At 42.9% G+C, this 17,011-nt stretch overlaps 1 protein-coding gene across 1 annotated transcript; it reads left to right on the top strand.

Annotated features, from left to right (window-relative positions):
- The first annotated feature begins 6,538 nt into the window (after window positions 1-6,538).
- Window positions 6,539-11,217, top strand: LOC137047883 (kelch-like protein 10). Its single transcript, XM_067425790.1, has 8 exons — window positions 6,539-6,684; window positions 6,772-7,294; window positions 7,459-7,869; window positions 9,376-9,573; window positions 9,680-9,829; window positions 10,324-10,440; window positions 10,570-10,661; window positions 11,080-11,217. Exons 1-8 carry the CDS (start codon window positions 6,539-6,541, stop codon window positions 11,204-11,206), a joined length of 1,764 nt encoding a protein of 587 aa, XP_067281891.1. The 3' UTR covers window positions 11,207-11,217.
- Window positions 11,218-17,011: the final 5,794 nt, after the last annotated feature.

Here is a 17,011-nt window from a genome sequence, read left to right as displayed (position 1 = left end):
GGCAGCACCCACGCTCAAAACATTGGCATCTCCTTGACTACGTGATTGTCTGTCAAAAAGAGAGAAAAGATGTCCTCACCACCCATGTTTTGAGAGGAGCTGAGTGCTGGACTGACCACCTCATGGTCAGATCCAAATTATCCATGAGCATTCAACCTCGCAGCCCAAAGACAGCCTCACACAAGAAACTCAACTATGCAGCGCTGAACAGCCACACCAAAGACAACCTCCGCTGGCTCCTTGCTGAAAACTTCAACAAGATCCCGAAAGAATGAGCTGACTGGCCAGCATTGCGCCAGGCTAATCATAAAGCAGCCTCAGAGGAGCTCGGCCAATCAAGGAAACTTCATCAGGACTGGTTCGACTGTAACTCAGCTGAGATACAGTCATTCCTAAAAACCAAGCAAGAAGCCCACAAAGCTCTCCTGTCCTGCCCTGGATCTCCTACCCTAATAACGCTTCTTAAGGACCGCCAAGAGATTCTTGCCCGTTGGGCAAGTCTCTTCAACCATACCAACCCTTCTGACCCACATATCCTGGACAATTGCCAGACCTGCCACCAACCATACACCTGGATACCCCACCACTCTACTCAGAACTCCGGCAAGCTATTGCACGGCTGAAGAACAATAAATGCGCTGGACCTGACGCAATCCCTGCAGAAGTTTTCAAACAAGGAGGATACATCCTCATGCGCCTCCTGATCCAAAATATCTGGGAACATGGGACCCTCCCACAGGACTGGAAGGATGCTAACATCGTGGTTATTTACAAGCTGAAAGGTGACAGAGCAGTCTGCAGCAACAGCCGTGGGATATCTCTCCTCTCCATCGCAGGGAAAGTCCTGACCAAGATCATGCTCAGCAGATTGGCCTAGCACATCTCGGAAGCTGTGCTTCCAGAAACACAGTGTGGCTTCTGCAAGTCCAGATCCACAATAGACATGATCTTCGTCTTGCGGCAGCTGTTGGAGAAGAGCCGAGAACAGCACAAATGCCTTAATGTAGCCTTCATTAACCTCAGTAAAGCTTTTGACACCATCAATCGTGAGCTGCTCTGGAAACATCTTTCTAAACTTGGGGTACCAGCCAAGTTTCTCAGCATCCTACAGCAGCTGCATGACGGGATGCAAGCTAGAGTGCTCATGGGAGAACTCCAGTTAGAATCTTTCAAGGTAAACGTTGGGGTGAAACAAGGGTGTGTCTTGGCTCCGATGCTCTTTAACATACTCTTCTTTCTGCCATCACCTGCCTCTTCCATCATGTCATGGGGCATGAAGACGGTGTCCATGTGGAATGCCGTCTCGACGGAAGCCTCTTCAACATCCGTCGAATCCAGGCCCACACAAAGAAAGTCCTGCCAAATCTGCGAGCTTTAGTATGCAGATGACTGTGCTGTTGTAGCCCACAGTCCAGACTCAATGCAGCATGCCCTTAACACAATATCCAGTCTTTAGGCCTACAGGTTAACAATAAAAAACCAAGGTCATGTCGCATCTCACCACCCCGTCCCCACACCCCCCAGCTTTCATATAAATGGTGTTCCACTTAAAACAGTGGAAACTGTTTTTGCAAACTTCATCTAACTCGGCTCTACTTTGTCCTCAAGCTGCTCCGTTGTTAAAGAAATACAAACCCGGATAAATAAAGCTTAATCATCTTTTGGACGCATACGCAGTAGGATTTTTGAAAACCGCAACCTAAAGGTCAGTACCAAGGTTGCGGTGCATAATGCGGTATGTCTCTTCACTCTGTTTCCTGAGGCAGAGTCATAGACCCTTTACCGCCAGCATATCACCAACCTAGAAGCCTTCCATATCCGCTGCCTACAGAAGATCCTTAACTTGTCCTGGGAAGACCGAATCCCCATACAGCCATCCTCGGCAATACTGGCTCAATCTGCATGGAGAATCTCTCTAATCTCTGGCACTTGACAGATCAGTCTGGCAGGTCTCCTGTGCCACTACAGTCTTTCAAATACACCAAACAAACCAAGACAGACGATCCGAGAGATGCATCAAAAGACACCAGTGGGTGGCTGGTACCCCTCTGGTGTCTGGTTTCCCTTGCTCCATCTGCGGAAGAGTTAGCCTGACAAGCCAGACCCACATCAAGCTGTTTGGTCTGGAAACTCACCATTGACAGGGCTCGATCCGAGGGGCGCGATAAATGGTTGTCTTTCAAACTCCCTCTGCACGCGATAGGATAGCGCTACAACCAACCAGAGCAACGAAGGTGAAACAGAGCTTGTTGATAGATTAAACATTCGCTGTATCAGGTCGAACTCCGAATGACTTCAGTGTTGTTTGTTCTTTTCTCAGAGAAAAGCTTAACTCCAAGTCTTCCAGAGTCGTGGTCAAAGCTGATTCGTAAGACCGCCGTTCGCCAGTTTCTGTGTTTACTAGAAGCACGCAAATGCAACTCGGCCGTCGTAATTATGGCCCCGCCCACCGACTCTATACATGATGTGATTGGCCCGGCAAGAGTTAGGCGATTACAGCTCAGAAGGGTATTGAGAGTTGCTAGACGTCACTCGCGGGCAGATTAGATTTGCTGCTGCTAGGGTGCGTCTAGATTTCTAGGCTACGGAAGAGTATGTGGCTCAAGGATTGAACTCAGTGCCCACGAGAAGTGGCACCAGCGGCAATGTCGCTGAACTGACTCCATCCTTTATCTTTACTCATACTAGTAAGATAACAAGCAATCTGCCTTAAAGACACATTTTTAGGTAATACTGTAGCCCACAGCTGATTTACAGTAGTATTTCAGTAAGACAGTAATAACTTGAGTTAGCCGGTTAGCCAGAGACCTACACAATATGAACACATTATAGAGTACAGCATCTTCTCGACATGATGCGATCTAGTATCCACATGAATCTGCTGCAGTGTTTAAGGGGGTTAAACTTTCCCCTGGTCTGTGCCTGCAATAAGTGGACAGACAATGCTAATGTTTCATATTGACATCACAACGAAAAGGCTTTTGATTTGTTTAAAAATTTTAATTTAATTGACTCAGATTTGACTCTTGAGAGACAATAACTTTATAAACGGTTCACTTTCAGATTTAAAACTTTGCTGGATGTTTTAATTTATTTAGAACTATGTTACACACTACATAAAGGTTATTTTCAAAAATCCATAATAAGGGCTCTTTAAAAGGAGGCTGTATTTGTCCAGCAACACCCAAGTTATTTCCTACACAGCTCTAAATAGTCCTAAAATAATATTATACACCTGCATTGGAGTGAAAATATAGACATGAAAACAATAATTAGAATAAAGATCGAATAAGATTATCAGTCCAAATAAATCCTACCTCTTCTATGCAGTTACAATGCAAAAGGGAAGAGGAAGCCCAACAGGAAATTATGTTGGCTCATGATGACATCACAGCAAATAAAAGGGAAAGCACTCATCTGGATCCAGCTACATCAGATATATGAAAATTAACACGACTCTGCTCTTACTTTGGCTCGGTTTTCTTTTCTTTTCCATTGCAGTTCAGTACCTCTTCAAAGTGTGTAGGGATTATAGACTGATTGTTATAGTTGCGCTTCCACCTCATCTAATAACCACAATATGACCATTTAATTTTCAAGTTGTGCGCGGTGGTCGTTTAAAGGAAGTTGTTTAAAAAAAGTTGTGCGAACAAGTGATACGGTGGCGGCAGTTGCTGACTATTTAAATCTAAAGCAGGTTGGTTGCCTTTTGTCGCAAATCTAACAACGCTGGTAGTGATGATCGGTGATCTATAGTTTTACACATCCAATTTTAGTATCGGTACCGCTGCTTGGAACCTCAACCAAGTTGGTACTAAAAAAAGTAACAGGTACTGTAGGCTACACAGTGGGATGTGTAGAGTACCTTCAGTGGTACGGTTTGTTGGTACTTTTTGGACAGTGGTAGCCTGACAAGCCAGACCCACATCAAGAGAGGAACTCACCATTGACAGTGCTCAATCCGAGAAGCGGGATAAATGGTTCTCTTTCAAATTCTCTCTGCACGCGATAGGATAGCATTGTAACCAACCAAAGCAATGGAGAAAGTGAAGTGGAGCTAGTTGATAGATTAAACTGTCGCCATATCCGGTCAGCAAAACTCTGAACACATCTTCCTTTTTTAAGAATGAATCCTTTTTGAATCCAAAGCCGATTCAAAAGGCTGCTCTTCGCCATCTTCTTTGTATACATTATGTATCTTTACGTTAAGCCCGCCCCCAGGCTCTATACACAATGGCCCTCATTTATCAAAAGTGTGTACACCAAATTTCCAGCGTACACTTTGCGTACACCCAAACTCACGGTGACTTTGAGATTTATCAATATGGTCGTTGGCGTACGGCACGCTCAAATCCTACGCCAGCTCAGGAGGTGGTGTACGCACGTTTTGAGTTAGTGCGAAAGTGCGCGGAAAAACAATTCCTAACACCACAAAACGCACTGACAAATATGCTATATTAAGCTATTTAAACTGCTGGAGTGCGCTTTTCAACCTCCACACAGTAGGCCTACTTGTAATTTGGGTCCATATTTGTTTGTTTTTAATCCCATTCTTTAAACTCCCAAATAAAATAATCAAGCTTTTTTCCACTTCCCTGGTGATGGTCTCGATGGGCGTGTCTCAATCATCTCACTAGTTCAGTAGTCAGGGCACTGATCAGGGAGTCAGCCGTTGACTTATGTCCTAATCAGTGCCCTGACTAGTGGACTAGTTAGATGATTGAGCGTGCCCAAACTCCACGTCGGAGAAGTGCCGCTTCTTTGCCGTCTTCTGTTTGTCCATGGCGTAAAATGAGGGCGTGGAGGAGGCGGAGACTTGAATATATAGGGGCGTGTTATTCTAATGACGATCGTTTTCAGCCGCGACATTTATCAAGGGCAAGTATTGCGTACACCTGGATTGCAGAGGTGCGCACAGCTTCATAAATCAGGCAGTGAGAGTGTAAGCATAATCTTACGCTAACATATACGCCCGTTTCTACGCAAGATTGATAAATGTGGGCCAATGTGATTGGCCTGACCAGAGTTTGGATTTTCCAGCTCACAATCCAGCTTCCAGGAGATTTGCTAGACTACCTTAGCTGCAAATTAAATTTGCTGCCACAAGGGTGCCCTAGATTTCTAGGCTAGGACAGTGGTACTTCAGTGGCATCTTATAACGTATATGATATGAGAGGGGCAGTGTGACACAGACTCAGGCAGATTGGGATCCATGCAGTTAAAATAATACAAACTCACAGTAAAAGCAGGCGTGGGTCGATAAACCAGGGCAAACAGGAATATCAGAGGCAGGGCATCAATCGTGGTCATAACAGGCAAATGGTCAGGGCTGGCAGCAAACAGGCAATAATCAGAGTCCAGGCAAACAAAGGTCAAGGGCAGGCAGAACAGGATCGTAAGTGGTAATCCAAAGCTGTAGCTGTGTCTCATTTCGTTAAATTTCGAAGGCTGCATCCTCCGAAGGACACGTCCTGTGTAGGATGCAGTATACGGAGAGTCCTCAATCAGAATTAAACAAGACGTCCTTCGTAGGACACACAGGCAGGAAGAATCACATTGCTATGCCAACAAGTTCACACTCATTGCGCTCTCACGCCAGTTATATGAATGAAAATTATTTATAACTAGAAAATGACTATGAAATGTTTCTTGTCTTGACATCAATGTACCGTTCAAAATGCACTAAACAGTTGTAATCCTGTTTACCACAACTATCTGTTTGAGGTAACAGAGCTTAAAAAAACAACAAAAAAAGCTTGAACTACTTCATTTAAACACCACACCTACGCTCGCATGTATATCTGGCGGTGGTGCCATTTTTTCATATAATATAAAAAAATATGACGGTTGTTAACGGAGACGCAAAGAATTGTGGGTTATCTCCAGCCGTGAAGGATACTCCTCTTGCACACTCCGAATTCCTGTGAAAGAAGGACGCATTGGAAGGTCGCATTTGGAGAGTCCTTCTCACTTTTTTTAAATGAGACGGCCTTATGACGTATGCACCCTTCAAATGCGACCTCCGGAGGACACAGCCTTCTGAAATGAGACACAGCTAGAGTCAAACACAGGCAGGAATAAGCACAGGGACTACCACTCAGCCATGTAGGCAGGGCAGAGTTTATGTGGGCATGATGATTAGGAACAGGTGTGCAGTAATCAGTCCAAGAGTGAGGGTGTATGGGAAATGGAGTCTAATATGAGGTTAGTACTCTGGTGAGTTCGACCTCTGGTGGCCGACGGTGGACTCTTCATCGGCGTTTGTGACAGGCAGTGGGGGCCACATGAATGTACACATATGATAATTATACCACATCAAATTTTTAAGATACAGAAAAGTAAATTGCACTTAAATTTAAAAGATAACTTTCTGTTAAAAGGCTGTGAGGATTTGAACCAGATAGAATGTTGAACTTTAACTATGATGTCACAAAGTTTCTAGAATTCTTTTGAGCATTTGGAGACTTCACAAAAAAATCAGATTACTTTAATCAGTGTTTAGTCAGTTTGAGTTGAAGTTAAATTTGAGCTAGAAAACATGGAGCACAAGTTCATTGCCACATCTTTTAATGTGTTTGACAAAGTTCGTTTAGAGGGCGAACACACAGACGTCATCATCAACGTCAATGGCAAAGAGTTTAAAGCTCACAAGATCATCCTTTGTGGCTGTAGCCCTTACTTTAGGTAAGGACATGAAGGAACATGCTTTACCATTGTACAGTGTCTAACGTTAAGGGACATCTTTAGAAATTAATACCATTTGCTCCACAGGGCACTCTTCTCCACCCGATGGACCAAGGTGGAGAAACATGATATTCAAGGAATCTCCTCAGACACCATGTCTCTAATTATTCAATATGCATATGCAGGAGCTGTCCAGATCTCTGAGGAGAACGTGTTGGAGCTCTTGGTAGCGGCTGATCAGTTTTTAGTTTCAGATCTCGTAGATGCTTGCTGCAAGTTCCTGGAGTCAATCTTGTGCCTGCAGAACTGCATTGGCATCTGCATGTTCACAAAGCATTTTTACTCCTGCTCAAACCTCCACCACAATGCAAAGCTCTACACTCTACAGCACTTTGGGGAGGTGCAGCAAGTGTCTGAGGAGTTCCTGGAACTCTCGCTGGAACATCTACGGGAGATGATCGGTCAGGATGAGCTGAATGTCAAAAAGGAGGAGGTGGTTTTTGAGGCCATCCTCCGCTGGATTAATCACTCACCTGAAAACAGAAGAGAACACATTGCTGAGCTTCTGCCAAAGGTAAGACAGAGACAATTCATCATGTTAATGTCAATAGTTTTGCTTTATTGTTTATCAAACCAAGAAGTGACTCAATATAATGTTTAATTTCCACCTTAAATAAGTTTATAGCCTTTTTTATTCATGTATAAAGTATTTACCCATAGACAGAGATTGATAATAAAGGCCACATCTGGTTCTCTTCCCTCACTGGGCTTCAGGTTCGAATGGGGTTGATGTCTCCAGAGTACTTCATGAGTAATGTAAGGAACAATGCACTGTTGTTGGAGAATGAGGCGTGTTCAGACATTCTCGTCAGTGCAATGAAGGCCATTTTTGACCTCCACATGGAGGGAACCACCGTTTTAGACCAACTGACACGTCCACGTCTGCCTTCTGAGATCCTATTGGCCATTGGAGGGTGGAGCACAGGCAATCCCTCCAATGCAATTGAGGCATATGATACAAGAGCAGATTGTTGGGTCGATGTGACTCAAGAGGATGAGCGCCCCAGAGCCTACAGTGGTACAGCGTTCCTCAATGAGTTTGTCTACATTATCGGCGGCTTTGATGGCGAGAGTTATTTCAACAGTGTGAGGAAGTTCGATACCATCTTGTATACTTGGCATGAGGTGAGCATTGCTTATCAGAGTATCAGATGGTTAACTTTTTCTACTAACAAATATTATGACTGTGGTCTGTGTATGGACCTAAGTTACCTAGTTTCTGGGCATCATGTGCGCATTTGAACACACACAAAAAAAAATAGTTAGGGTAGGCAGTGTTGGGGAAAAATACTTTGAAAAGTAATTACAATATTGTGTTACTCCCTTAAAAAGTAACTTATTGAGTTATTTAGTTACACTGTAAAAAATTATTTAGAAAAAAAGTTACCTGGTTGCCTTAAAATTTTGAGTTAATACAATTATTTTTTTTTTAGATTCGACAACCTTTATTAAAATATTATTAAAAGATTTTGTAAGCATATTGGGGAATTGTGTGTGTTTTATTTCAGATGATGCAGTGAAACATGCCAAATAGTGCTATTTTCATGATTTATCAATTTTTTTATGTGGTTCAGATACAAAAATATTTTGAGTTTCTATTTATTTAACAAATTTCCTTCATTGTATCAACTCAATTTTTTTTATTTCAATAAACTCAAAATTTTAAGGCAACCAGGTTACTTACTTTTTTAAGTTAAACCAACAAAAACAAGAATAATTTTTTACAGTGTACTTTTTAAGAAAAGTAATGCATCACGTTACGTTTTCTCACCTTTGTTTTTTATAATATAAAGTTATTTATACATTTTAAATAATAAACCTCAGGCCGAGGTAAAAATGCTAATTCACGCAGAGATTGAGGGAATAGAGGGTGCAGCTCAAACAAACCTTTCAGCTGTGCTTGCGTTCTGGATAATGGAAAATAGGAGGCAGGAGTAAAAAAGTTTCATACTCTTAATCAATAAAAACAGAAAAACTAAATACATTTTTGGTTTTGGTTTAACTGAATCATTGAATGTCATTGAACAGCAAAATATTAATCAATAAAGGAAGATTAAATGCATAAAAATACTTGTTTTATTAAATATTTAATTATTGGAGGTTTGTATATCTGATTTTGCATTTGACTCATTTTATTCATTTTGAGGACTACTTAATCTTTATTGTGCAAGTGAGACGAGTAAATGCTCACATTTAGTCTAGAACTACAATCACCATAATTTAGACTTACTTGATTGTTCTCAATATTGGGAGAAGAGAGCTGTCAGTCAAATAAATGTGAATAAGTAACTTCCGTTACTTTTTTGAAAAAGTAACTCAGATATTTTGTTGTAAATTTTAAAAGTAATGCGTTACTTTAGTTACTTGAAAAAGTAATCTGATTACGTAACTCAAGTTACTTGTAAATACCTCCAACACTGAGGGTAGGTAGCTCACTGGTATTTGAGAAACAGCCATGGTATTGCCCAAAAATTATTGTGATGGTATCAGTTAACGTACTTTGATATGTAACATGGTACCGCTTGGTTGTAATATTTATATGGTAATTAATGACACTGTAAGGTACTTCAAGGAACACTGCAGTATTTGGCAAAAGGCAACTTGCTTTGTTTTGTGTTGTCTGTGCATTAGGTGGCCCCCATGTACGAACGGCGATGTTATGTTAGTGTTGCTGTTCTGGACGGACTCATTTATGCCATGGGTGGTTTTAATGGACACGTACGGCTAAGAACAACAGAATGCTACGATCCAAACACCAACCAGTGGACAATGTTGGTGCCTATGAATGAACGGAGGAGTGACGCCAGCGCCACCTCACTGGAAGGAAGGGTAAGAACTTCACCCACAGTCAAACACTTGCAAAGTCATTTTATGGTTTAGGAGAATGTCAAACACTATCAGTGTGTTAATTCTAATATTTGTGTGTATTTTGCAGGTTTATATCTGTGGTGGTTTTACTGGGATGGAGTGTCTCTTCACAGCTGAGAGCTTTAACCCAGAAACAAGCCAGTGGACTCTTATCGCTCCCATGAACAGCCGTCGCAGTGGTGTCGGTGTGATCACTTATGGGAATCTAGTTTATGCTGTGAGTATTACACACACACACACACACACACACACACACACACACACACACACACATGTCTTGCTCACTATCTTTGTGGGGACTCTCCATTAACGTAATGGTTTTTATACCATATAAACTGTACATTCTATCCCCCTACACAGCCCCTGTCCCTAAACCTACCCATCACAGGAAACATTCTGCATTTTTACTTTATCAAAAAACCTCATCCTGTATGATTTATAAGCCTTTTTACTATCCTTATGGGAAATTTGGTCCCCACAATGTAATATAAACAAGGGCACGCATACACACACACACAGACACACACACACACACACACACACACACACACACGTATAGACATGACAATTAAAAATAAGAAATTTAAAAGTGACACATTATCAACTGTACAAAAATAGAAAGGCCTACTCAAAAGTGCATGTATGAGTGGAAAACTTTTTGGAGCTGCTGAGCCATATATTGACCGATAAATGCACATTTATTTTTTTAAGGTTGGTGGCTATGATGGTGCCAGTCGTTTGGAAAGTGCAGAGGCCTACAACCCTCTCAGCGACAGCTGGCATGATATCGAATCTATGATCAATCCACGCAGCAACTTCGGCATTGAGGTGAGATATGGACATCTAATGAGGATTCTGCTAAAACAACAGTTTTTAAAGATTCTCAGTGGTCACATGCTGAACATGTTTTATATAACATGAGTTATAGTAACAGTTATTTGATTCTCTGAACTCCAGGTTATGGATGATCAGCTGTTTGTTGTTGGTGGATTTAATGGACTTGGCACCAGCTCTACTGTGGAGTATTATGACCAGATGACAAATGAATGGTAACATTCACAAACAATACAAATCACTGATCATTTCACAATACATGAAGTAATGCCTACAAATTAATTGTGACTTAATTGTGCAAAAAAGAAAACTGAAAAAATTCTAACAATTTACAGTAAGGTCCCATCAGTGAACATTAGTTCATGCAATAACTATTTTTAACTAATAATGATTAATACATTTCATAGAGAATTGGTTAATCTTTGTTTGGTAATAGAAACACAATTTATGGAATGTAAAATCATGATCATGTGGAAGGAAGTAAAGTCACCATGAAATGCCACATGCAACCCATCGTAGTATTTCTAAGTCGAACAGATGAAAAAGTATGGATGGGACTTCATTGTATCTGTAGAACTGATTGGATGGTGAAAAGGTCTTTATGTGGCTTTGTCTATTTATTTTTCCGCACAGGGATGAGGCATGTGACATGAGCATTTCCCGCAGTGCTGTGAGCTGCTGTATATTATCTGGATTACCTGATGTCACACAATATGTGGTCGATCGAGACTCTCTCCAGATATCAGAAGACGAGTCTTAGAGTGATTGATCCACCTCCCCTTCCTGAAGAAACATCATAGCAGCAGTGACTTGCTTCATGACAAGATTAAATACAGTTAAAAGAAAAAACAGGATTGGACTGTGCAATTTAAAGTCAGCATGAAGTGTATTATTGTGACATATATCTGAGTGAAAAGGATTTTGGTGTGGGGCTAGATTTTGTCCATTGGTAACCTTGGGTGTAACTAGTTACTAAGTAATTAGTTACTGTAATTTAATTACTTTTCCCCTTGAAAAAGTAAAGTAAGGGATTACTCTTATTTTTTGTGTAATTTCATTACAGTTACTTCACATGTAATTGAACTGGATACAGTAGATTGTACAGTCCCTGACAAAAGTCTTGTCGCTTGTGTACAAATTGACCTAAAGTGCCGCTGAAATATATTTCTAATCAAGATTTTTTTACAAGAAATGGCTCATTTTAATCCCAACAGCTTTTGTGATAATGTTTCAGTGAAAAACTAAACTTTCAAAAAGTATTCTAATATTCACAGCTTGGTAAAGCCCATTGAGTAAATTTTTGCAAAGACATAAGTGTTGTCCATTTTAAAGCTAAAAGCTCCAATTTCATAGAACTATAGTTTAACATATTGGTTTCTGGGGGCCGCAACCCTCTACTTGCAAATGCAATAGGCCTAACCTGGCTGTCCCCCCTGGTCCTGAGACAGGACTGCCCCAAGACCACGGTGACTTGCGTCAATTTCCAAAATAAAAGGTTTTGCAAAATCTGCATACCCCAGAACTGGGGTGTGCACCAACTTTTCTTTAAGGGTCATAAAGGCCCTCTCACAATTATCAGTCCAATTTTGTTCAAAGGAGCCTGGAAGTCTACGAACAGGCTTTTTACCACCTTGCAAAGCTCCCACCAACTTATGCAAAGGTGCGGCAACTGAAGCAAACCCTTCAACAAATCAACGATAATATGAAGCAAAACCTAAAAAAGAACGCAATTCCGTCACATTACTTGGCCTTTGCCACTGGGCAACAACCCTAACCTTTTCAGGGTCAGTAGCTACCCCTTCTGCCGAAATAATGTGTCCCAGATATTTCACCTCAGTCTGGAACAGATGGCACTTTTGTAGTTTCAATTTCAAGTGGTATTGCTTAAGACGTCCCAACACCATTTCTAACCTCTCCAAGTGCTGCTGAAAGGAAGTTGAAAAAACAACTATATCATCAAGATATAAAAGCGAAGCATGAAATCGCTGATCGCCAAATATCCTCTCCATAAGGCGCTGGAAGGTACTTGGCGCATTGCACAACCCAAAGGGCATCCTGGTGAACTCAAAGAGCCCAAAGGGAGTGCAAAATGCGGTCTTCTCCTGATCTTGACTGGCTACAGGAACCTGGTTGTATCCACTAGCTAGATCTAAAGTGCTAAACAACCTAGCCCCAGCCAAAGCATCCAAGGACTCCTCAATCCTTGGGAGAGGAAAAGCATCCTTGCGAGTTCTCGCATTCAACTGTCGATAATCCACACACAGCCTAATCGATCCATCCTTCTTTTGTACAACAACAATTGGAGAGGCGTATGGACTGCAACTTTGCTTCACTACTCCTTGATCCACCAGCTCTTGAATATGCAGCTTTACCTGATCATACTGAGAAGGAGGTAACCTACGATACCGCTGTCGCACTGGAGTCTCATCCAGCAAAGGTATTGTATGCGAAACCAGGGTAGTACAGCCCAAATCCCCTTCCCCACGACTAAAGATGTCACTATACCTCTCCAGAAGATTACGGGCCTCCCACTCTTCCTGAGAAGATAAATTAGGCCAGACTAACTGTGAAAAACCCACAGAAGGGAGTTCTTCTACCGCCACAGCTTGAACTATAGCCACCTGCTCTCCAGTGGATCCCAATGAATTGAACTCTACCTGTGTTGTCGGCTGTAGTGAAACTAGGTGAAATTCTCCAAGGACTACCTTAGGCCGAATCCACCGATCCTGAGTCCCCACGTTTACAACAGGTACTTCCACCCTCCCTTGAGTAACTGGCAGATAAGCAGAAGATATAATTAAATCACAGGGTAAGTGACAGTTCTCCAAAGGTAAAGGTTCCAATAACCCTGAAGAAAATGTAGATCCTAAACCAGTGTGACAAATAGCAGGAACAAACTTTAGTGTACCAGCTGGAATCAAGACCGCAGGTCCAGGACGAACCCGAACCCGACCAACCAACCCCGTTTCAAGGACACGGTCAAGCTGTCTGCATTCTGCCAGTGCCTTCTTCCATTCTTTTCCTGAAGCTTGTACTCCTGATGATTGAAACAAAGAATCTCCATGCCGTATGAATAACTCTTGATAACACTGATTGATCACATTCATTCCTAACAAGCCAGGAGTCTGTCCATGCTGCCCCCGACCCCGCACTCCCCCTGGATTCTTCACTACTAAGATTCCCATCCCAGTAAGTACTCTACCCAATACTTGGACATCTACTTCCAAATAACCCAAATATGGGATGGCGAGACTATTAGCCGCTTTTAACTTCAACCAGTTACAAGACTGCAACTCTGTTCCCAAAGCCGGCTGGAGTTCAAAAAAAAATCTCAGTAATAGTGGTGACCATGGAGCCAGTATCTAGCAAACAATCTACAGATACACCTCCAATTATCATTTTCACTGTAGGACAATTCCCTATAAGCTTTGAACTATGATGTCCTTTAAAACCCAAAAACTCCCCTTCCGATGCCTGGGCACCAGCACCGGAGGGTTCTAGTTTTCCGATTGATCAACTGTAGATCTAGTCATAGCAGTTGCCTGCCGTAACCCTTGTGGACTGTCCCTTCCAGCTACATCCTGAGATGTCTTCAGATCTACATTGCAAAACCTAGCAATATGACCTGGCTTATTGCAACGAATACATATGGGTTTACCATCTGGCTGGTAGGGAAACTTAGTACCACGTGGACGAACATCATACTTCTTAGGAAATAATGGAGGTTCAAGATGTCTCATAATAGTATCTAATTGTGCTTGTTGTTTACGAAGTCACTCTTTCAATTCTGTTAACTCATCCACTGACTGTTCTTCAGCTGCATTTGTTTGAATCTCCCCAACCATGCCTTGAGCGCTATATGAATAAGCACGGGGTCTTTGGTTAACAATACGTTCACCTTCTTCTACCCACTGGATAGCTTCCGTACGGATATCCAGAAAGGAGACAGAAGGATCCATATGTACCCGTCGCTTTAACTCTCGTCTCAACATATTATCCCTAACATGTTCTATAAGCTGATCCCTAAGAACAGAATCAGGATTGGCAAAACATTGTGGATCTCTTCGCTTAACTGCTTCAATAAGAGAAATTAGGGCATGAGAATATTCTCGCAGCGATTCACCCTCCACCTGTTTTCATTGAAAAAACTGAGTCTGTAACCCTATGTAAGATTTAGAGCAACCATAGGTCTCACGAAGAATGGAAAAAATCTTCTCTGTAGTGTTTCTTTCTACAGGAGTCCTAAACTTCATCTAAGCCTTCGCCTCACCTTCTAATAAATCAAAGACAAAAAAAACTTGTTCAGTCTCTGACATATGACGTAAGGTCAAAGAACTACGAACCTCCTCAATCCAGTCCTCTACTCCCAAGGAATCCTGGGAAACCTTGCCTGAGAAACGAGGGCACTTCCTTTCCCTTGGAACATAAACATATTGCTCTGTTACCACAGGAAGAGATGGTATAGACCCAGGAGTCGATAGAGAATTAGTCAAAGGAACAGGCACAGAGGAAGAACCTTCCAACAAATCATTAGTTGGGGCTGTTATCACTCTTTGAGTAGTTTCTTCTCGAAGCCTGGCACTTTCTGACTGCAATTGTTGTACCAACTCAGTTAATGCCTGCAACTGTACTGCCATTTCCTCCGCCATACTGTAATGTAGAAAATAATCAAAGAGAAAAACAAAACAAAAACATGCATATGTCAATCAACTCAAAGATGAATGATCTGCTGCTCTCCACCGACGTCCAGAACTCCTGACGATCAGCCAAGTCTTCAACCACTGTTTTTCCCAGTACACAAGTGTCACAGGCCGGAGCGGACCGCCACTTAGCGCGAGTCCCGCTCCTCCCTTAGTTTCCACCCCGAGGAGGTCCCAGAAACACCCCAATGACCAGACAGACGAGTACGGGTAAGTTAAGAACCAATATTTATTAACTTAAAAGAGATTTATGAAGAGGGGAAGGGGGGGAATACTAAAAAAAGGGGAACACCAGTCCTCCAGGACTGGGGCCTTGGTTTCTTGAGTCGCTCCTGGTTTTCGACAGATCTTCCCAGCTCTCTCTTGTCGTCGTTCACGCCTAGGTTTGCAGGTGAGTGTACAGGCGGTACACTGGGCTCTTAGCTCTGGGCATACAGGTGAGTATACAGGCAGTACACTGGGCTCTTAGCTCTGGACATACAGGTGAGTATACAGGCGGTACATTGGGCTCTTAGCTTTGGGCATACAGGTGAGTATACAGGCGGTACACTGGGCTCTTAGCTTTGGGCATACAGGTGAGTATACAGGCGGTACACTGGGCTCTTAGCTTTGGGCATACAGGTGAGTATACAGGCGGTACACTGGGCTCTTAGCTTTGGGCATACAGGTGAGTATACAGGCGGTACACTGGGCTCTTAGCTTTGGGCATACAGGTGAGTATACAGGCGGTACACTGGGCTCTTAGCTTTGGGTATACAGGTGAGTATACAGGCGGTACACTGGGCTCTTAGCTTTGGGCATACAGGTGAGTATACAGGCGGTACACTGGGCTCTTAGCTTTGGGCATACAGGTGAGTATACAGGCGGTACACTGGGCTCTTAGCTTTGGGCATACAGGTGAGTATACGGCGGTACACTGGGCGCTTAGCTTTGGGCATACAGGTGAGTATACAGGCGGTACACTGGGCTCTTAGCTCTGGGCATACAGATGAGTATACAGGCGGTACACTGGGCTCTTAGCTTTGGGCATACAGGTGAGTATACAGGCGGTACACTGGGCTCTTAGCTTTGGGCATCCAGGTGAGTATACAGGCGGTACACTGGGCTCTTAGCTCTGGGCATACAGATGAGTATACAGGCGGTACACTGGGCTCTTAGCTTTGGGCATACAGGTGAGTATGCAGGCGGTACACTGGGCTCTTAGCTTTGGGCATACAGGTGAGTATACAGGCGGTACACTGGGCTCTTAGCTTTGGGCATACAGGTGAGTATACAGGCGGTACACTGGGCTCTTAGCTTTGGGCATACAGGTGAGTATACAGGCGGTACACTGGGCTCTTAGCTTTGGGCATACAGGTGAGTATACAGGCGGTACACTGGGCTCTTAGCTTTGGGCATACAGGTGAGTATACAGGCGGTACACTGGGCTCTTAGCTTTGGGCATACAGGTGAGCATACAGGCGGTACACTGGGCTCTTAGCTCTGGGCATACAGATGAGTATACAGGCGGTTATTAGTTTCAACTCACAGATCCGTAGTCAGGCAGAAGTCGGTTTTAGTGCTTCCTCCGATACAGGGCTTTCTCTTCGACCTAGGGAGGGATCGCTGACAACGTTTGCACAGCACAACACTATAATTCTTCGGTGGACACACATCAAAGGAAAGACTCACCCACTGCACTCCACACACACTCACGGTGAATTAGGGTCAGGATCACCACATTGGGCCGGGAGACAAGTCCTGGGTAGTAGAAAGGATCAGTGCAAAAGATGACCATATGAAAACGTCAAGACCACGATCTTTCAGCACGCTCCTTCCTCTTTTCAATACATTCCCAATGCCTTCTTAATGTAAACAATTTTTCC

This window comes from Pseudorasbora parva, chromosome 19 (genome assembly GCF_024679245.1).
Source record: "Pseudorasbora parva isolate DD20220531a chromosome 19, ASM2467924v1, whole genome shotgun sequence".
Lineage (NCBI taxonomy): Eukaryota > Metazoa > Chordata > Actinopteri > Cypriniformes > Gobionidae > Pseudorasbora > Pseudorasbora parva.
This window is presented reverse-complemented; position numbering and strand designations above follow the sequence as displayed.

Bases quoted from the DNA above. Each gene is read 5' to 3' on its own strand.
- LOC137047883 (XM_067425790.1), top strand. From the start codon at position 6,539: ATGGAGCACAAGTTCATTGCCACATCTTTTAATGTGTTTGACAAAGTT. The intron at 9,830-10,323 runs GTGAGTATTACA...TATTTTTTTAAG, and splicing joins ATGGGAATCTAGTTTATGCT to GTTGGTGGCTATGATGGTGC. The intron at 10,441-10,569 runs GTGAGATATGGA...TCTGAACTCCAG, and splicing joins GCAGCAACTTCGGCATTGAG to GTTATGGATGATCAGCTGTT.